The 21,583-nt window shown below is 44.8% G+C and overlaps 1 protein-coding gene and 1 long non-coding RNA gene across 5 annotated transcripts; one reads left to right on the plus strand and one right to left on the minus strand.

Moving 5' to 3' along the window:
• The first annotated feature begins 39 nt into the window (after window positions 1-39).
• Window positions 40-14,141, plus strand: LOC309517204 (uncharacterized protein). Of its 4 annotated transcripts, none has more exons than XM_082196324.1 (11): window positions 40-362; window positions 1,789-1,848; window positions 4,002-4,028; window positions 4,917-5,231; window positions 5,777-5,887; window positions 6,953-7,267; window positions 8,703-8,891; window positions 9,625-9,939; window positions 10,614-11,606; window positions 12,603-12,758; window positions 13,168-14,141. In XM_082196324.1, the coding sequence occupies exons 2-11, from the start codon at window positions 1,821-1,823 to the stop codon at window positions 13,569-13,571; spliced, it is 2,853 nt and encodes a 950-aa protein (XP_082052450.1). In that variant the 5' UTR covers window positions 40-362; window positions 1,789-1,820; the 3' UTR covers window positions 13,572-14,141. The 4 variants fall into 4 exon arrangements, with proteins under 4 accessions (XP_082052450.1, XP_082052452.1, XP_082052449.1 ...); XM_082196326.1 differs by lacking the exon at window positions 40-362 and adding an exon at window positions 517-700; XM_082196323.1 differs by lacking the exons at window positions 40-362; window positions 1,789-1,848 and having other exon boundaries at window positions 3,353-4,028.
• LOC309517323 lies at window positions 10,873-12,592 on the minus strand. Its single transcript, XR_014213188.1, has 3 exons — window positions 12,119-12,592; window positions 11,335-11,384; window positions 10,873-11,003 (listed from the first exon to the last, which is right to left on the minus strand). It is a non-coding gene; the product is annotated as an uncharacterized lncRNA (long non-coding RNA).
• Window positions 14,142-21,583: the final 7,442 nt, after the last annotated feature.

Genomic DNA, 21,583 nt, shown 5'->3' on the forward strand with positions numbered 1-21,583 from the left:
AGATCCTAGCAACTATGCACTTAACTATATTTTACTGGTCATCCTCCCCAAAGTAGCCTGCCGCTGCTCTAAATTAGTCTGGAATGTTTAGCTGTGCAGTGCTGGGTTGCTATGGTTACCAGTTATTGTGCTAGAAACCATGGAACAAACCCAGTAACAGAAATTCTTGTTGGAGCAATGGGTGCATCCCATAAACTAGGAATAGCCACCATTGGGTCCCCCAGGCTCGCTCAAAGCTGCAGGGCCTGGGTTCATGTTTCTGGTGGTACCTCCATTGTGATTTCCCCCAGACACAACCTCATCTTGACTGTTTCTGTTCCTCTTTTCCTAAATACAAGAAGACCAGCTGCTTCTCTGGGATGGTGGGTGTGACTCATATTTCCTGTGACATGCTTTCCCTGTGGATAGATTTGGCTATTGCTTTGCTGCTGTTGCTGCTGCTGTGCTTCCAACCAGCGTCAGTCTACATTTCATCCCTGTGTGGGTGTGAAGATAAGGAAGCTCGGAATATCATGAAGCACAGGAACTTTCACAGATCTGTGGGCCTCAAGCAGGGGCCACAGTACCACAGAAACCTGTCAGAATGGTTTCCATGCTCTCTCATTTGTATTCTGCCCTTCCAAGGAGCTTGTGGCAGCTGACTTGGTGTCTCTCCATGTTTATCCCACGCTGAATGAACAAGTCAACCACTGTTATCTTGGTGGGTAAGATGCCATTTTATAGATAGCAAACAGAGGCAGAGTACTTGCACCAAAACCAGCTCTAATACTTGTGAAATGAGGGTAGGGACAAACAACATGTTACACAGCAGCTTTGCAAAGTGATATTCCAGCACTTCTTCCTTTGAAACATATCCACCAATTCATTTGAAAAGGGCAACGGAGGGGGAAGGGATATTCACCTGAGCTCTGTTCCTCAGTGAAAATGGTGGACCTCCCCCCAGCTGCTGTTTGCCCTCTGAGAAGGGGGAACTGGTCAGAGAAATGGCTGAGGGGAGGGCTTAAGTGTGTGTCGTTGAAAAAAACAGTTGTGGAACTCAGTGGGAAGCAATGATTGGATTTAATTCAGCAGTGTATTAAAGGAAAGGGGCAGTGAGGCCAGGTAGAAAGGAAGTTGAAGGAGGTGGGAACAATGCCAGAGGGTGTGGGAGATGTGTCGAGATAGAAAATTAAGATAAATAGGGACAGTGGGAAAGGGTAGAAAAAGCATTTGTGTGAGTTTACTATCTTTTCTCCAGCACATGACAGAAGTTCCAGCAGTGGAAGTTTGGACGGAGGCCTCATGGAAAAACATTCACTTGAGTGATACTGCTAAAGGTGCAGAAGAGGTGCAGGGGGCCACAAAGTAAGGGATGGGAGATGAAATAGGACTGAGGAAAATGTGCAAGGGATGGCTAGCGATGAGGTGTGGCTCTGAAGAATGTTTTCACTCTTTCTCCCTACCTCTGCACACAAGTGGACTGGAAATGCAAAAGAAATACTGCATTGAATGAAATTGAATGAATGAGAGCTTATACCTCTTGTAGCCAGAACACACCATTTCAGAAGTGCTACTACCAATGTTGTTCCTTTGAAAATCCTTGCACAAATGTGGCTCTCCCAGGATTGTTGAAACGCCTCCTATCGGTCTCCCCCACTCTGGCTCTTTCCTCTTCCCAGGCTGCAGATTGGAGGCTGCATGACCCAGAGCAAGCAGGGGTGTTTCCCACTCTTCTGCCTGCCTGACTCACTGCCTGGGTCCTCTGCCGGCAATAAAAAACGCCTCTGATTTACAGAGTTTCCTTTGCAGCTGACCAGGACGCAGAGCCGGCCACTAAGACAATGCAACAACGCCTCTTGTTACTTCTGGGTGAGTGTTGCCCTCTGCACAGCCAACCCCAATTCCTGGATGCAACTCTTAATTATCTTGTGAACAGCTGGTCCTGCCAAGGAGCAGGGGGCTAAGAGTTTCCACATCAGAATTGTGGGGTTTGTTTATTGGGGACCAGGATGTCTGAGCAGGGAATGAGTTCTACTTGAGAAGCATTGAAAAGAAGCCTACTCAGGTCAGTGCAATAGTGTCTGCAACATAAATAGCATCTTTGCTTTCACAAAGCAGCTCTGCTTGCCTCCCCCACCACCACTTACTTGCACATTGGGAAATCTTTTCTCCATCTAAAATACATGTTGTACATTCATTTAGCCTGCAATAGCCTGATCTGTATTGGTTTCTGAAGCAAGGGACTCTTAGTAAACTGACCGTACTAGTTTACTTTTTTAAAAAACCTGAAGAACGATGACTCTCATAACGGATCTGGTTACACTTGCATAGAAAAGCTGCAACTCAAGCCTGTTCTGAAACTTTTATTGTCCCCATTTACTGTGAGTGGAGGGATGGAAGAGAAGCAGTGTACTGATATGTTGTGTCCATTTACTAAAATCGAAGTTTGAAATCTGCAGAACACATTTTTTTTAAGACATTCCCAGTACAGTGGTACCTCGGGTTACATACGCTTCAGGTTACGGACTCCGCTAACCCAGAAATAGTGCTTCAGGTTAAGAACTTTGCTTCAGGATGAGAACAGAAATCGTGCTCCGTTGGTGCAGTGGCAGCAGGAGACCCCATTAGCTAAAGTGGTGCTTCAGGTTAAGAACAGTTTCAGGTTAAGAACAGACCTCCGGAACGAATTAAGTACTTAACCCGAGGTACCACTGTATCTCCCTGAAAGACACGGCAGGGACATGTTCCAGAAAGCAGAGAGGTAGCTTGACCATATTTAGAATAGATGTTGTTAATGGCATTTTATATTTTGTGAATTCTGTCCTCCCATAAGTCTCCCAGGGCAAAGTGGTAGGCTTGTGGCAGATCCGGTTCACCTAGTGGAAGACCAACACATTTGTCCCTCCCCTCAGTCCCCTTCCATGCTGTAACTTCTGGTGGGGGTGTAATAACATAAGTACTGAGCACCTCATCACTGCTGCGTTTCTAATTTAGGTCATTGTTTTGGGCAAGGGGAATACCAAAATGGAAAAAAGGGGCTGCTATAGCTCAGTCAGTTGAGCATAAGACTCTTAATCTCATGGCAGTAGCCTCAAGTCCCACATTGGGCAAAATATTCCTGCATTGCAGGGAGTTGGAATAGATGACCTTCACGATCCCTCCTACAGGCAGGCAGTTCAGACCTCTGGCAATAGGGGTCTGCCTTTATTCTGGCATGTGGCCCCTAACAGATTATCCCACCCCTTGACAGAAGAAAGACTCCCCACCGCTGATCCATAACTGTGCTCTGAACATGTGAATAACATCCAAAATCCTTCCCTATAGCCTTTGTAAGTTAAGAGTACAAAAGGCTGATAAAAGAGTAGTAGGAGTTAAAGAAGCTGGTGTAATGCTCTAGGTATTTTAAAGAGTATTGGTGAACAGCTGCTTGTGATTGACAGGAGCATTCCAAGGCGGTTGGAGTCTGTTGGAATCAGAGCCCATTGGAGAAGGCCATTGGGCTACCATATTTATTTGCCACCAGTAGCTGCCTCTATCCGCTCCCTCTGGAGGAAGGAAGGAGCCTGGGACTGGGGCCCATAAACACCTCAGCACATCCCTAATATTGAGAGCCAATCTTGTCTTTTTTGAAAAACAGGAGTTAAATAAAGTGTGGAATAGTATCAGCAGTGGTTAGAAGACTCAGGAAAGAAAAGTTAGTGAGATTAGGGTGAGGACAGGGATGGAAGATGCAGAAATAGACTTTTCAGTTGTGGATAGGTTCAGAGTTTGCTCTTATTTTATAGGAAGAAGTCCCAGGTGGTACTGGTTAATACACACTTTTTTATTTGTTTAACCCTCCAAATATTATTTTCTGGCTCTGGCTCTCCCATGGGCATGAAAATGTCTACCTAGGTCCATCTCTGCCAGGGCTTGGCGGCCTGTTGTGATCTTGAGAACACAGCCCAGAATGTTTACACCGGTAGAACTAACCTTCCACTTGAGCTTAATCTCATTTGAAACCTCTTGCCTTGTTTTTGCAGTTGCCTTCCTGAGACTTCATGCCACAGGTAAAACGGAAAGGAATCTCTGTCTCTTTCCCCTTTGCTTCCTCCAGTGACCTCCAGGTTGGGAAGATAGGAAGCTTAGCTGTCTTACACAGAGTCAGATAATTGCTCAGTCTAGCTTAGTATTGCCTAACACTGACTGGCAGCTGCTTTCCGGGGCTTCAAGGAGGAGTCTCTCCCAGAACTATTTGGAGATGTCAGGGATTGATCCTGGGACCTTCTGCATGCAAAACAGATTTCCTACCACTGAGCTACGGCCTTTCTCCACAGCCTGAGATGCTATCATCATTCCTTCTATTTTCAATGTTCAGGCCGGAGTGCTTGTGCTGTGCAGGCTAAACAACACCATCCGTGCACTAGATGAACATTTCAGAAGGCTTGCAGAAGTAAAAAAAACCACCCTCAAAACCCCTATAAAACAATAACCTAGAAAACTGGATGGGAAGGGGAACTGAATGGAATACGCAGGTAGAGGGCATGGCTGACTGACTGGCACTGTGAACAGGAGAACTCCACACTGCAGCATTTTGTTGCAGGTCCCCTGTGTCCTGCATAATTAGATGTAGAATAGGCTGACAATTTATTACATGCTGTGCTCCCCATCATTTTCCAAGGGGAAAACTTCTGTTATTTTTCATTAGTGTGCAAATGAGAATAGCATGTTTACAAACACTATTGATTTGATCTTGCTATAGTTCTGGCCTTGGGGGAGATGGCCTTAAGAGCCAAGGTCATTGTTTAGGAAAGGTGAAAACTGATTTGATAATCAGATCAAGAGAGGAGATGTCAGGATAGGGATGTGGGATATCAAATTTCAGAACTGCCTACTTAAGTGGGAGAAAGAGATAAGACAGGTCTCTCCTTGACTTTGATTATTTCTCCTCCTGGCAGGTTCCTTTCCAGTGCGTCTGTCTGGAGGCCCAAGCCTCTGTGCAGGACGGGTGGAACTGTTCCACCAGGGTGAATGGGGGACAGTGTGCGATGACAGTTGGGATTTGCAGGACGCAGCTGTGGTGTGTCGAGAGCTAGACTGTGGGGCTGCCCTTTCAGCACCCCATGGGGCCTGGTTTGGTGAAGGACCTGGACCCATCTGGCTGAATGAGGTGCGCTGCATGGGCACTGAGGAACACCTGCACTCCTGCCCCCATATTGGGTTTCGCAAGCATGTCTGCACCCATGAGGAGGATGCCAGTGCCATATGCTCAGGTAGGACTCTTGTGATTCAGAAATTTCATCAGATGAACTCTGATGAAAGCTGACTTTCCCACAGAGTTGACTGCTTCAAGCAAACGGGTTGTTGTCGCACACACATCTCTGTACAGTCCGATTTAAAGCATCCAACAAGAGGATGTTTAAAGATAAATTCAGCACTTGAATTATTGGAAGACATGTTTGTATAAAGTTACATTTGGCTAAACTTGTGGGAGTCAGGGGGTGAGGCTTGCAAATTCATTAAATGGCCCCTGCCTTTCCTCTGTATAATTCATACTGCTCTGCTTAGTTAAAAAGGCCTACCTGCGAACTCTCTTTAACTGAAAGCTCTGCCGTCTCAACTTTTGACAGTATGGAGGAATGTATCCAGCCAACTCTTTAAAATTAAGGCTGCTTGTTGCAATTGGGTCCAAGCATAGAGCTGGAGGCAAGTTTAGGTGTTTAATAACTATTGTTCTATCCCTGAGGAAAAGGGACCTAAGTGTTTTCTAGCATACTGGACCAACCAGCACGTTCATTTCTCTCATCTCCCTTGGCAGCTCAGCGCTTTGCTCCTCTTACTGCCTTCCCCCCTCAACCGGCATTCAGATGGGGCAACATGAAAGCAGTAACGACAGCAAGACCACTCATATCTTCTGCACCTGCTGAGGGTGAGTGTGCAGGCATCCCTGAAGTGCACCACTTTCATCGTTTAGCTGAACAATATCCATCTCTAAAGTAGGGTTAAAAGAGATTGTGGGGATGGGTTCTGGGGACCCATTTATTAAATCTTTTGCCATATATTTGCATGGTGGCAGTGCTCCTGTTGTGACGCACCTAGGATCAGGTTGCAACCCACTAGTGGGTCCAGTCCCACCAGTTGAAAACCAGTGATCTAAGAAGATCAAGCTTGCTTCCTTTTTCTAGCCCAGCTTTAACTTAGCCTGAGAGCTTCTTCTGCTACATTTTTATGAATTTGTTAAGGCACAGGAGCTGTTTGATTCGGGCACAGGAGCAAAGTGGCAACCATACCATTTTTTTTATTCTATTATTGTGCCAAGTAATCATGGAGAAAAGGGAGAGAGAAAATGTAGTACGGAAGAAGGAAAAGTCTGTTGGTTTCACAAGACACTTTCTATACTGAATAAAAAGCCATTATTTAGCTCAGAGGTGGAGAACCTTTTTCAGTCCACGGACGACATTTGCTCATGGGGAACCTTCCAGGGGCCACATACCAGTAGTAAGTGGGGTCAGGGGCAAAACTGGGTGCTTAACATTGTACTGGGCACTTAGCATTGTACATTCCAGACATGAAACCTCAGAAAGTCCGCCCCCCCCCCCACATCTCCATCCAGGTCAATTCAAGATATTATACTTAGGGAAAAGCAATCAAGGGTGTAAAGCAGAACCAGAGAAGGGTAGGTCATAGCCTAGGAAAAGTTCTAGGGGCCCAAGGTGTCCCTTTCCTGCTTTAGTTGCACAATAGTTGTGGGCTTTCATCTAGAAATAAAATGAACAGTGGCATTCAGATCGTGGCTTGGGCTGGAGACAGTTCAGTTCCACATTCCTTAAGGTTAGTGGGGTTCAGCATTTGCTTTAGTGCCCAATCAGAAATTTGGACTAATTTTCCTTGAAAAATCAGTTAGGCTGTAAGATGGGAGAACCCCATGCCCCACTTTTGGGCTCTCCAGGTGCTATAGCTTCTCTTAATCTCCTCTCCCCCTTTCCCCCTCCAGGGACCCCTGCTCTACGTCTCGTGGGTGGCAGAAGCCGCTGTTCTGGCCGACTGGAGGTGTTTCATGAAGGGGAATGGGGCACAGTATGTGATGACATGTGGGACCTTCTGGATGTTGCTGTGGTCTGCCGGGAGCTGGACTGTGGGGAGGCACTGGCAGCACCAGGCGGTGCCTTCTTTGGTGAGGGGAGCAGTGTCATCTGGCTAGATGATGTACAGTGCCAAGGAGAAGAGTCAATGTTGTCGGAGTGCCATACCAGCCTTTGGGGGACAACCAACTGCCGACACAGTGAAGATGCTGGGGCTGTGTGTTCTGGTGAGAGAATTGTAGCATTATTTACACTTAATCATTCAGACTTCTGAGGAAATTCTGAGAATTCTAGTTTTGTGAGGATTCCAGAGGCTAGGAATCTCAATCCATCCCTTAGCATCCATCCCAACAGCAATTTCTAGGATCAGTTGGATGAAGCCATGAGTTATAAAGCTGGTGAAAGATATGAGTTATAAAGCTGGTGTAGATATACCATTGGTATACAGTGGTACCTCCGGTTACAAACTTAATTCATTCCAGAGGTCCGTTCTTAAGCCGAAACCACTCGTAACATTTGGCACGCTTTCGCTAATGGCGCCTCCCACTGCTGCTGCACCCCCGGCGTGCAACTTTCGCTCACATCCCGGGGCAAAGTTCGCAACCAGAAGCATCTAATTCCGGGTTAGTGGAGCTCGTAACCCGAAGCGTTCACAAGGAGGACGGTACGCAACACGGGGTTCCACTGTACTCTGGCCATGGAAAGGTAGCATTGGTCTTACTGTGAAAATTATTTCTCATTTGGTGTGTGGATGTCTCCAAGTGAGATGTGTTTCTCCTGTTGCTCGTTAAGGCAGGAAATCATGTTGTATGCTCTCTCTTCCTGTTGAAGCCTCAGTTCCATGGCTGAGCTAAATTCTCTCTCTCTCTCTCTCTCTCTCTCTCACACACACACACACACACACACACACACACACGTGTATGTATAAGCAACAGAAGAGATTATAGAAGAGTATGGGCTCTGGTAATACTGGATGTCAGGACTACAAGTTAGCTAGCAATATAAGAAACAGTGTGAAATAACCACTGTTAGGATGTGACCTGTGCAACAACTTTCACAGTAAGACTTTTTCTTTAAGTACTGGATATCTCACAGTGGGGTGTACTAAAGCTAATGATACATTGGATGGGAAATTAAGTGTCTTCTGCCATGGTTATTACATTTTTGTCTCAAGTTGCTCATACTTCTTGGACACTTTTTGTTATCTTGACCACAGGCTGTCAGTAAGTGGTCAGAGACTTTAGTCCTATAACACCGGTGATCAGGTATGTGTTGATCCCAGAGTGTTCTTCCACACTCAGGTCATGCTTGCACTATAGACTGAGTGCTGCTTCTTATAATTCTGAGATTAGGAATCTCAGGCTCGGTCATGTGTCTTCAGCCAGTTTTGATTTGCAGTATTGGAATTCCAGACTTCATCAGGAATACTGAGGCTTCAACAGGAAGACAGAGTTGAGAAATTCCTCTGAAGCAAATGGTTTTCTGCCTTCCCAAGCAACAGCAGCAACCCAACCCACTCAAAGACATCCAGCACCCAAGGGAGAAGCTAATGATTATACCAGTATTAATTTTGCTCTAAATTATTGTGCGGGGCAATGGTTGCACTGAAGCTTCCTTTGTATGTGCTGTGTCTATGTCACGTGGTGTATCATCTCCTCATAGGTGAGATGCCCCTGGCCATGGTAGAAGAGCATGTGGCCATGCTCACAAGGACCTTGGCACCCCAGAGGCGCCGGTATATAGCCCCTAAAAGAATTCCCCGTCCTACTCAGCCTACAGGGAACCAAGAAACAACTGTAGCTAATGAAGCGTTACAAATAGAGAAGAGCCAAAAGGAAACAGTGCCAGATGGTGAGTAGCAGAGAGAGGTAGGTGTTTATGTCCAATATAATTAACAACTATGAAAACACAATCTAAGTGACAAAAGATATTACATGACAACAGATTTTGCATCTTTGCTTCAACAAACCCCTTAAAAAAGGGAGCAGAGATTGAGTCACTGGTTGAACTTCAAATGAAGAATTATGAAACAAAATTCAGTTGTGACATCTCAGTGCTCAAGGAAGCTATCACATTATACAGCATGCTTTACTTGTTTTATGGCCCCCTTGAAAACATGAGTGAAGGTCAAGTTAAAACATAGGGCCCCTCCATTCCCCCACCTGCTGCTACCTAAGCAAACAGGTACAACTCCACTTTCATTTGAGTAAATGACAAAATTTGGGGAGATCCAATCATGGATCTTCCACATGGCATCTAGTTTTGTCTTGAACTGCTTTCAGGGGTCATGGGCTGCATAGTCATGGTATCTGGATTCCTTGCAATGATACTGTGTTTAGATTTTTATTTATTTGTGCTTTAATTTGTTTTAGTGTTTATACTGTGGCTGTAAGTTGCTTTGGGTCACTTTTGTGAGAAAAGCGATATCATCATTATAAAAAATAGAGGCCTTTGGGATTCACTAGAATGAACTGAGAACCTCAAAGGGAAGGACCATGGTTTACAAGTGAGAGATCTGTGATGCAAGGACTTTTAACTCCTCTTATCCTATAAACATTTCCTCTTCATATGCTTTTAAACTCAGGCCAGTGGCAGGTGCGGCTGCAAGGAGGCCCTGGATCCTGTGCTGGACGGGTAGAGGTTCTGTATCAAGATTACTGGGGCACGGTATGCGATGATGGCTGGGATCTGGTGGACGCGGCAGTGGTGTGCCGCGAGTTGGGCTGTGGGGCCCCTCTTCTCAGCCCTGGTAATGCAAGATATGGGCCAGGATCTGGACCTATCTGGTTGGATGATGTCAACTGCACTGGGGCAGAGTTCACTCTACAGAACTGCCGCTCCCAGCCATGGGGGACGCATAACTGCAATCATCATGAAGATGCTTCAGTCATCTGCACAGGTAGGGAACAACTCAATTTACCAGCTGATTCCCAGTCATCTTCAGCGAGTCCATTTGCCTGGTTCCAAAACATTATGAGATATGCCATATTTAGGAGAGAGAACCCTGAACTTGTGAATAAGCCAATAATAGAAAATTCAATGTCCTTGGGGGGAAAGCAGTAGCAATTTCAAATGGGCTAAACCCAGTTTCATTCTGGAGACTCCAGTAAGCACCTTATTCAGGGTATGTATATACAGTACTAAAGACTTATATTGGTTTTAGGTAAAGGTAAAGGGACCCCTGACCATTAGGTCCAGTCATGACCGACTTTGGGGTTGCGGTGCTCATCTCGCTTTATTGGCCAAGGGAGCCAGCGTACAGCTTTTGGGTCATGTGTCCAGCATGACTAAGCCACTTCTGGCGAACCAGAGCAGCACACGGAAATGCCGTTTACCTTCCCTCTGGAGCGGTACCTATTTATCTACTTGCACTTTGATGTGCTTTTGAACTGCTAGGTTGGCAGGAGTATATTGGTTTCATGGCAGTTTAATTGCTATGGCTTTCCATCTTGGGAATCTATTTAGGTGAGGGTGCTGAGAATTCTCCCTGCACTGCTATAATTCCCCGCCAAGAAGAAACGACTGTTAAAGTAATTTTAGTCTGTGATGTAGGAACACCTTCTGTATTTTTAGGCAGGTGGAAGAGTCTGTCATTGCCAAACTCATCAAGCAATTCAAAGATAGCTGCACCTGCTACAACCATTAATTCAGGGCAAAGCGTCTTGGATGTGGCTGAGACCAGCCCAACTACTCAGGAGTTTTCAGCCAGCTGGGAGCTAGAGTTCCCTGAAGCACCAATCCTAACCACACAAACTGTGGAGCTCGAACTGGAAAAGGAGCAAAAGCAAGCGAGCCCCTTCAACAGAATTGAAACAACCACTAATACAGAAGCCCTGCAGCACATCCAAGAGGTGGAGTCAAGCAACACTCCAAAGATAGAACCATCCTCACAGGAAAGGGGACAAGAGCCCATTTATGCCTCAGTTGAATCTCTGCCAACCTCAGCCACACTGGATCTGGTATCTGAAAGAGAAACAGAGACAATAAGCCTGTGGAATATAGATAAAGCAACACTTAATCTAGAGATCCTGCAGCACGTTCAGGGTACAGAGTCAACCAGCACCCCCAATACAAGGCCACAAACACATGGATTGGGACAAACCCCCACCCCCTCCACAGCTGAGTTTCAGCCAACCTTAGCCATGCAGGAACTGGAATCTGAGGAAGAAACAGCGACAACAGGAACAGGACTGCCCATAGTTGAACCAGGCCTAACACTTGCAACAGAGGTAGTGCAGTCTAAGCAATGGGACATTGCATTTAAAGTGCCCTCAGTACAGAAGGTAGAACTTACCAGTCCCACAGCTACAGATCAGTCTACCACTTCCACTTCAGTTCAGGAACCTGAAAGAGTGAATGTAATTGATAATGTAGTAAAGGAGCTGTTCCTGTTCTCAAATGTCTTGAAGGCTGCAAGAGAGATGGAATTGTCGGCAGCCACACAGAATGCACCATCTGTAAACCACATGGAATCCATAAACCACAAATCTTCACATTCTGAAGAGAACACAGATCAGAAGCAACAAGAGGAATCACACACATATTCCCATACCATGGGGCCCACAGGTGAGTAGCTGCCTCAGTGTCAGCTCCAGGATTTTGAGGGGCCTCAGGTAAAGTATCTGCATTCGGGCCCGTCAAATAGTGTGGGCAGTGGTTGTTCCTCATCATTCTCACCACCAGAGGGAGAGAGCAGGAAAGTAAACTGGTTCACCTGCCTGTCTTTTCCCTCAGAAGCAAAATCTCAGAGGAGATTGACAAGAAAGTCAGTTGGCAGATGGATGGCTGGCAGCAGATTCATCTTTTTCCCTCCTTTGCCATCAACCTGTTTGCCTGGCAAAGGCTGCGTACACATAGTACATTTAATGCACACACATTCTCCTCCAAGAATATTGGGAACTGTAGCTTTGTAAGGGTAAATTACAATTCTCGGGATTCTAAAGGAGGGGGGAGATGATAGCATATTTTAAATGTGTGATGTGTATGCAAACTAATAGAAAAGGCAGGTGAATTGCCTGGAAGAGGAGGAGGAACAGAAAATGTGGTCAGTTCTGCTCAATGGTCAATTGTTCACTTACTCTGTATTTTCTCCTCTCCCAAGAGGGGAAAGGTGAGCAGGCTGCTGCTGCTATGTAGCATTTCTCCCTCTGCATCCCTCCTTGCAGTGACAGCAACTGTAGAGACTCTGTTAGCTGCCTGTGGTGGGCTCCTGCCTGAGCATGGATGCTGGTAGACACCCAACCACACGAACTACTTATATTATGCCTGAACTGCTTATTAGGCAGGAACATACCTTCCCCTTTAGCTCTCTCAGTTGGTGCGGGTTAAAGGTGAGCCCCAGCTCTCTGTGAAAGAAGAATGCCTTGTATAATTTCCTTCAGAAACCTATGCAATTGCCAGACTTTTTTGGCAGGCAAGTTGATGGAGAAAGGGCCTGAGATAGCCTCAGCTACCCTCCTAAGATCAAGCATACCCTGCTCTCTTTTTTTTTTTGGGGGGGTGTTATTTAACTCTGCTGCTCTCATTTAATGTTACCACATTCTCCCTCTCCATTTGCACCAGAGCCTACCATTGCTCCCATTGTCTTGACCTCTTTGGCTGAAACAGATGTTCACGATACGACTGTTCTGCTCCAAAGTACAGTGTCACATACAGTTTCTGTGGATGAGCTGCTTGAAGATAGTATGGTGAGCTCAGGAAACACAGAAAGAGGAGCTGGTAAGTATCAGAGACAAAGCTTCACTGCTGAGGCTAGGAAAAGGGTCTTACTTGGAAGGCCTCTTCCCAAACCGCAGAGCATCATTTACAATTTCCCCACCTTCTGTAGCTGTCAAAAGTTCAGAATTGGGTCTCACTTACCTCACTGGCCATGTTTAAGTCCAGTAGTCAGGGATGGAATTTCATCCTGGACAAAGTGAGTTTTCACAGAAGAATTTCCTCCTTTTATATACCTTTGGCTATGCTTATTGATCATAGTCACAAGCTACGGCCATTGTGTTTTTGTAGTTTAGTTGACCACATAACGAGCAAACACACCACCTTGGGTCTACTCCTTACTGGCTACTGGGGTGATGGTGTCAAAGCACAATACAGTCATTGGTTATTTTCTGTCTCTCTGAATACATAGGTACCACCTCCGCACCAGTCTTGATTGAAGCACCAGGTCCAAACACCACTTTGCCTGAATCTGTCACCCACACTGCTACAGTTAGCGAGTCATCCTCGGACTGCCCTTTTAGCCAAGACTCAAGGGGAAAGGATCAAGGCTGTTGCTGTTCACCACCTGGCCTGGAAAACTTGGTCCATGCAATGACAGGTCTCCGTGGGGAACTAGGCTCCCTCTCTACTGCCATTCAACATCAGGGCTCTCAACTAGAGGCTCTTGCCCGCAGTCTGGCTGAGCTGGCAGTTTCTGTGAACCATCTTGTGGTGGTGCTGCCTACCTTACTGCAGCCAGCAGCTGCCCAGTCCTCCTCAGCTCAAAATACGCAGGATGAAGGCCAAATGCATAACCAGCTGCCCTTAAAATGAAAATAGGACTTTCTATAAGGAAAGGAAGTTGCCTCTCAAGCCAACTAAAGTCAAACTTCTGCTATGAGGTGAGCCCACCTCCCATGAAATCCCATTAAATATGCCATAAGCAGAGGTCATACATGCTACAAAAAGGTACTATAGGAGACCTCCACCCCAATGGTTATGGGATTTTGGTTGATCTATTTATAAGCAGTTAACTAGAAAAATGTGCTGAGAATGGTAAAATTGGGAAACATTGCACAGTTCACAGGAGGATGCATGATCTGAAATCCAGAAGTCAAACGGATTTGTAGAATTTTTTGAAAAATGAACAAGATATAGCAATTTCAAAGGTAAAAATGCAGAACCAATTATGATTGGGTACTAGATTGATTGGGTACTAGATTGCGCTAAGAAAAATGTTCAAATAAGTGTTTGTATAATTGCTTACATTGATGTGTGGTGGGCTGATCAGTATTATCTTCTAAAATATTTTGGATTTTAACATAAGCCTTCATGAATACTCCATTCATTTGTTTGTGTAGGCTGGTCATTGAACCTTTTTATGTAATAAACTGTTGAATTTTGTGTGATCATTCCTGTGCAAAATGGGAGAAATGAGTAGAAAAGGCTGGAAAGGGCAGGAGCTAAGCACTAGGTGTATTCTTTTTGGTAATACTATATATCCACTGTCTCAGAAGTAAATTCCTGAAATGACCACGAGATGTCATCACAATGTCATATAGACACAACCTATAACTGAAATCCCTTCCATAGTTGAAAATCCTCTTCCCCCAGTCAATTTGATCAGTTAAACCTACACCTAATAAAACTACTACAATAGTGTAAGAAGTCACTTAGAGGGATGATTTCAGGAGAGAAGCTGACACCTTCACTAATGTCTGAATCTGTTGGACAAAACTCTGCAATAATAAACAATTAAATTATAACCATTATGCTTACTTTGGTAAAAATAAAATAAAAATATGTATCCAATACATTAGAATTAGGAGTTTTGCTGGTGATGTCAATAAGGATGATAAATGGTATCATTATCATAAATAAACAAAATGTCACACTTGCCACATGCCACGGTGTTCGTATGGATGGCTTCTGGGTCAGGGACCTAATCTCCCCCCCCCCTTATGCTACTTAATAAAGCCCCATGCATTTTAATGGAGAAAGTATTAAGAATTTAAATTTTAACAGAGAAGGGTGACCAAGATGATCAAGGATCTGGAAGCCAAGCATTACGAGGAACAGTTGAAGGAGCTGGGTATGTTTATCCTGGAACAGAGGAGACTTAGAAGAGATATGATAGCCATCTTCAAATATCTAAAGGGCTGTCACATGGAAGATGGAGCAAGTTTGTTTTCTCCTGCTCTGGAGGGTAGGACACAAACCAATGGCTTCAAGTTACAAGAAAGGTGATTCCAACTAAACATCAGGAAGAACTTTCTGACAGTAAGAGCAGTGAAACAGGCTCCTTTGGGAGCTGGTGGACTCAGCTTCATTGGAGGTTTTTAAGCAGAGATTGCATGACCATCTGTCATCATGGATACTTTAGCTGAGATTTCTGCATTTCAGGGGGTTGAACTAGATTACCCTTGGGGTCCATTCAAAATTTACAGTTCTATGCTTCTATGATTGTAACAGATTAAAATAAGCTTCCTTCATCCAGAGGCAATTATTACCGATTTCTAGAAGCTGGAGACTTTTCCAGGTGACATTTAGCTCACTGCTGTTGAAGGTCTGCTAGACATTTAGTCTGTTCTAACAAAGGAGGCATTCTCTTCTTGGAGGCATTGCTTCTGCCGCTTGCTCCAATAAGCAGGGCTTATGCAAATTAGCTGTAGAATCTTAGTCCCTATGAGTTGGAGGAAAACTGTCTTTTCCTAGTTCCAGCCTTCTCAGTGGTCTGAGACCGTTTTTGCACTATTGTCTTTTTGTGGCGCATAGGTGCCAATTGTAGGCAAAAAAATTGTGCTTGTCCACACTTCCACTTGTCCTAAGGCTGGACAGCATGGGCCAATGCACTTTTGCCTTTGTTCCCCAACTTCCCCCCAGAAAACCCGCTCTTTAGTCCTAAAGCAGAGCAAACTGGCGTTTGCTCCAACTCAGCGGTAAAGATTGGGCTTTCCTGGGGGGAAGTGGTGGGACAAGTGCAAGTCATACTGTGGACATACTGAAGCATTGTGTGGGCAGGGTTTGTTTTTTACATGTGTGGTGTAAAAAAACTACACCCTCTACTTCTGTTGGAGAGCTGCTTCTCTGTGGGTTGCTAGTAGGTCTGGGCATGTCACACACATATGTTTAATTTTTGTTTTCTTGCTATTCTGTGAAAGTCTGGTATATTGGAAAACTTGCATCTCATTTATAAAACATATAAATGGTACACAAATACTTGCTTGAATGCCCACAAAAGTTGAGATTCTTGCATTGCAAGGTGTTGGGACTCGATGACCCTCAGGCTCCCTAGCTGAGAGGTAGCAATCGGAGTTCAGAATGAAGTTTGCTCTGGAGACTAGACAAGCATATGATTTTTGCTCTAACCATGGTAACAGGATATGAACATCAGAGGGATGACATCACAATGTAGGCAACAATGCTAATGGCATCACAACAGCATAGGTGACATCAGAGTAGGCTACTGTTACAACCCCAAGGTAGCACTTTGCTACTAAGTCAGTCCTTTCAAGTTGTGACAAAAAACCAGGCAGGATCTCGATCAGGGTGGCCCAACTTTTGACAGCAAGTGGGCCACAAAAGTACTTCAACAAGGAACCTATGGGCCACACACTGCTTTGTTGTGGGTCTGTGAGGGGGGGTTAGGGAAACAAATCACACACCCAGCCCTTGTTCTGCCTCCCCAAAGCTGGCTATGCTATGCGAGGTACCAGGCTTTGGGAAGGAGATGTGAGGCTTTCGCAGGGTCTTAGAACCCTAGCATCTCCTTCCTAAAGCTGAGAAACTAGGCTTTGGGAAGTTTCAATATTCTGTTTGGTTAAGGTATTGCCAGGCAGAGGGCCTTCTTGGTAGTGGTGCCCGCCCTGTGGAAAGCCCTCCCATTAGATGTCAAGGAAATAAACAACTATCTGACTTTTAGAAGACATCTGAAGGCAGCCCTGTTTAGGGAATTTTTTAGTGAAGTTTTTAATGTTTGATGTTTTATTGCTTTTTATTGTTGTTGTTGTTGGGAGCCGCCCAGAGTGGCTGGAGAAACCTAGCCAGATGGGTGGGGTATAAATAATATTATTATTTCCAACGCCGCCCTTGCTCCTTAGTGGATCAACATTGATATCAAGATTGCCTTACAGATTTTCCTTCAGGTTCTAGCTCTAACTGACTTAAATGTCTCATCTGTGCTGGGAATGCAAAAGGAACGGTGGGGTGGGGTGCCATGTTGGCTTTGAACACATCCCATTGACCCTCTACTGAGGACTCCGTCAGCTGCATTATATTTAGCACAGTGATTAGAGAATGAGAGGCGTGTCAGGTGCAGCTGCTGCCCAGGGATGGGAGGGAGAAGAGAGGTGCTAATTCATTCCGTCATGGGTTGGGAGTGGCAGCCCAGGTGCCACGAGAGACCCTGATAAGGACAGAGCTGCTGTTCAATGAGCTGGTGGCCCCACGGGGGCCTCGCACCTGACCCCATTATGTAAGCGCTCATTAGCAACTAATCCCGCCACCTGTCCCAGCCTTGAGGGGACCAGGGGGGCATGTTGTGGCATGAAGTCCATGGCACTGCACACTCCAAGGACATGTGCCGCGGATAGGTTTGGTGTCCTAAGCACTGCTCCCAAAGGCGTCCTACATATGAAAAAATCCAAAGTAATGATTTACACTAATCTTCCTCTATATGTGGAAGTAATGGAAAGAGTTCTAGAATAGAGCATATTATTTTAAAAATAGATTTTCATGATTATTTTATATTTTCAGCTCCTTGGGCGCTTAAAATGTTAATTTTTGCCCATGTATTTTCTGTAAAGCACCATGTACACTGATGGTCCTTATTAATCATATTAATAATAATTGCAGGTGTTTTTTCCAGGAAAACCTAAGCCCTAACTAGGAATGGCTGAATCTGCCAATCTCTCTGTTTCTCATTCTTCCAAACTTAATTTCAGTGACTCACATTTCCAAATGGTTGTTGTTTTAAGTCCTTATGAAAATTCATAGCATTTTAGTGTGAATTTCTTCTAATATACATACATACATACACACACTTGCATGCATCTTTGTATACATTATTGCAAGGTGATTTTCCCATATGTAATGCATTTTTCTATGTTATTTTCACTAATATATGCATTTTTATGTACACTTTACCCTAGTCTATGCATTTTTGTACACATCACTTGGATGGAGAGTTGAATTGCAAAATACAGAGAATTTCTAAGAGCAGCAATGTCCCTGTTCCTGTATTGTTTCACAAAGTGCAAATTAGGTTAAAGGTAAAGGGACCCCTGACCATTAGGTCCAGATGCAGATGACTCTGGGGTTGCGGCACTCATCTCACTTTACTGGCCGAGGGGTACGGCATACAGCTTCCAGGACATGTGGCCAGCATGGTGAACCAGAGCAGCGCACAGAAATGCCATTTATACCTTCCTGCCGAAGTGGTACCTATTTATCTACTTGCACTTTTGCGTGCTTTCGATCTGCTAGGTTGGCAAGAGCAGGGACCGAGCAATGGGAGCTCACCCTGTCACGGGGATTTGAACTGCTGACCTTCTGATTGGCAAGCCCTAGGCTCTGTGGTTTACACCTTGAATTTGCCTTAAAATGTGAATCAAATTTCTCCCCCACTCCTAACATAAAGGTAGCCAATGTGGTGCCCTCCAGATGTTTTGTACTATCACAGCTATCAACCCAGTCAGTGTAGCCAATGGTCAAGGACTTGATTCCACATCTGGAGGGTACCATACCCTAACCCCTCTTATTTTAGAAACAAAGTCCTGTTGAGGAGTGTATTGGGTAGTTACTAAGCAGCTATCAAGTGCTTCCTCTCCCCTAGGACAAAACACCTCTCTTGAGCCAGTAATATGTCAGCAACAGCACTGTTCTCAGGGAAGAATACTGTCAGCACACAGGGTCTTCTGCAGACTCCATTGCACAGGCCACACTCAAGGCAAATCAGTCATAATTAAAGCATTTAGTGGCTATGTTCCAGCAGTACACATGAACTGAGTACAAAGCAGCAGCTGGTACATACAGTGAGAAAGCAAATGCCATTCCAATCAAATAGGTACAACTGGAAGCTATGAATGCCCTGCCCTCTGCTATCCCCAAGGGTAGCCCCCAAGCAACAGCTGCTTGGGCCTACGTCTGGAGTGTTGCTGAACGTCCTTCTGTCATCAGGCCTTCACTCAGCATGGCCACAGAGGGGGACTATTTACAGCCCAACACATCTATTTATACCGCTTTCCCCTCCACCCTCTTTGCTCTGTGCTGCCCCTTGGCCGTTTCATTCCTTCTCACAGCTCCTGGAGACGTCACTGGGAAGAATGTCACTATCTCCTCTGCAATGGGACAGGGATGCCAACACCAGCTTCTGCGGTACCCAACAGGGGCCTCAGTGGTACCCACACAGGAAACCTTGGCCATACAAGGCAAAGATTGCCTCTTTGCAGGCCCTGGTGAGAACAGAAAGCCAGCAAAATTGACAGGTTGGGCATACAGCTAATTAGTCATTTGCTACTCTGCTAGGGATTAAGAGCAACAATTGATTGACTTCAGGAATTCAGGCCCCAACCAAAGGATTAGGAATCGGGACATTCCCAGGAAATGGCAACATTTGCCTTGCATACTCATGTATCTTATTATCAGGGGAGGGATATATACCAATATAAATTTGGGGTGGGGGCAGGCCACACATAATCTTTACATTTAGTGAAGTGTTAGGATTTGAGCAAACACAAATTCATGAGTTTAGCAAGGGCTAGGAAAAATACCAGCTAGCTTCCTCATGAGGCCAGCCTGGCATTGGCTGGCTGGGGGTGGGTAGTTCATAGAATCATATAATTGTAGAGTTGGAAGGGACCCTGAGGATCATCTAGTGCAACTCATGAGGAAGCTAACCCACATTTAGTTGGATAAATTGATCTTTGCCACATGTGTCTACTCTGTTACGGTTTTAGACTTGCTTTATTCTATTTTTTGCTGTATTTTGAGTTTTTCACTGTTTTAATCATCTTCTGTGTGGCTTGCCTTGAGATGCTTCTTTAGAAGATGATTAATAAATCAATGATGTTGGTATTTAAATTACAGAGGGGAGGGTCTGTAGGCATTTATAGCAATGCAAAAAGATCTTGTGAGATTGTTGGGAAAGTTGCCATTTATGTCATCATATGCATAAACTATTATTCTTAGTTAAAATGGGTTTAAATAAAAAAGAAGTAAACCAGTAGACCTGAAAGGTCAGGAAATGTATAAGATAAAATCTTGGTTTCCTTTGCAAACCTCAAATGTATAGTGGATAAACACAATGACTATTCAACCAAAGCAGCAATATTCTGTTAAAATCTTTTGCAATCCATTTGTCCCTCACAACCAGCTCCACTTTATCAATATGTAATGGTTTCTTCTGCCTCAGGTCCTAAATGAACCTGACTGATCTTGGGTGCTATACAGTGGTACCTCAGGTTACATATGCTTCAGGTTACATACACCTCAGGTTACAGACTCCGCTAACCCAGAAATAGTACCTCGGGTTAAGAACTTTGCTTCAGGATGAGAACAGAAATCGTGCTCCAGTGCTGCGGCGGCAGCGGGAGGCCCCATTAGTTAAAGTGGTGCTTCAGGTTAAGAACAGTTTCAGGTTAAGTACGGACCTCCGGAACGAATTAAGTACTTAACCTGAGGTACCACTGAATACCTTGCATTGCACTGGGGGATCCATTTCTCGTTCTGCCTCCATTAGCAAAATGTATTGACAGCTAGGAATGCACACACCTAGGTTGTCATGCAAAACATGTGGTAAAATGCCCGGCTGAATTCACTTCATGTATTGTTTTAACTATCACTGGAAACAGGAGTCCGGACTGCAGAGTAAACTCATCTATTTGTCTCTTTTGGGTACAATGTTATGTTAGAATGCCTACCTGTATCAGCCCTGCTGTTAGGTCAAGTGAGATGCTCGTCTCAGGAAGCTGACTTTGAGCATAATGGAAGAGATGGCAGATTTTGGGCTCTCACACTCCATTCTACAGCATTGTTGTGGCGCCCCCTGCAGCCAAACCAGTCATGCTACTATAAAACCACCTCTGATAGAAGGGCAGAAAATTGTTACATTTTAATTTATTATTATTGCTATTATTATATTCCCAGGGACAGGCATTTGTGGGATTTTCTGCCTCAGGTGCCAGTTTAGGACACTATGCATCTTGACTTGACTGGAGATGGGTGCCATTTGTTGTTCCACCTCAGGCAGCAAAATGTCTTGGACCCGCCCTGATGCCCAGGTTGCTTTGTTTTTAACTCTCTAGTTGTCACAACACTGCAAGCCTCTTACATAAAAAAGGAGACTTGCCAGTGCCAGGCCGTTTGAGTGAGTCACTGAAGATGCTCCTCGTGTTGGGTTTTTTTTAGGTTGATTATTGCCTGCGGTTTGATATTTTATTGCTGCACATGTTCCTACTAGTTTTACGGTTGAATCTATTTTTAAATATTAGATTTGTTCTTTATTTCTTATTTATGTGCACCTAGGCAGCACCTCTGTTTTCTCTGTCCACGGCAGCCATTTTGAACTGGAACCCACAATGCTTTTACCAATATATGAATAACGGGACCTAATTTGTTTATTTATTTATTACCGGAAAGAGCACTGTGTATACACTTACAGGGTTACTGGTTTTATTTCTAATATAACAAGGCAAGGCTTTTTTTTAAAAAAGAAGAAGCCCAGAGAGGAATCTCACATGATCATTCCATGAGCCATACAGGTTCCCCACTGGCCAAGGCAGAACGAAGGGGAGGCAAGGGCAGCAACCCCCAACAAGTAGCTCACCTCCCCACCACTACCAGATACC

This window comes from Podarcis vaucheri (assembly GCF_965113315.1).
Source record: "Podarcis vaucheri genome assembly, chromosome: 13".
Classification (NCBI taxonomy): domain Eukaryota; kingdom Metazoa; phylum Chordata; class Lepidosauria; order Squamata; family Lacertidae; genus Podarcis; species Podarcis vaucheri.

Excerpts from the sequence above, each read along its gene's own strand:
- LOC309517204 (XM_082196323.1), top strand. The coding sequence starts at position 3,929 with ATGTTTACACCGGTAGAACTAACCTTCCACTTGAGCTTAATCTCATTT. Across the intron at positions 8,892-9,624 it reads AAAGGAAACAGTGCCAGATG|GCCAGTGGCAGGTGCGGCTG; the intron begins GTGAGTAGCAGA and ends TTTTAAACTCAG. Across the intron at positions 9,940-10,613 it reads TGCTTCAGTCATCTGCACAG|GCAGGTGGAAGAGTCTGTCA; the intron begins GTAGGGAACAAC and ends CTGTATTTTTAG.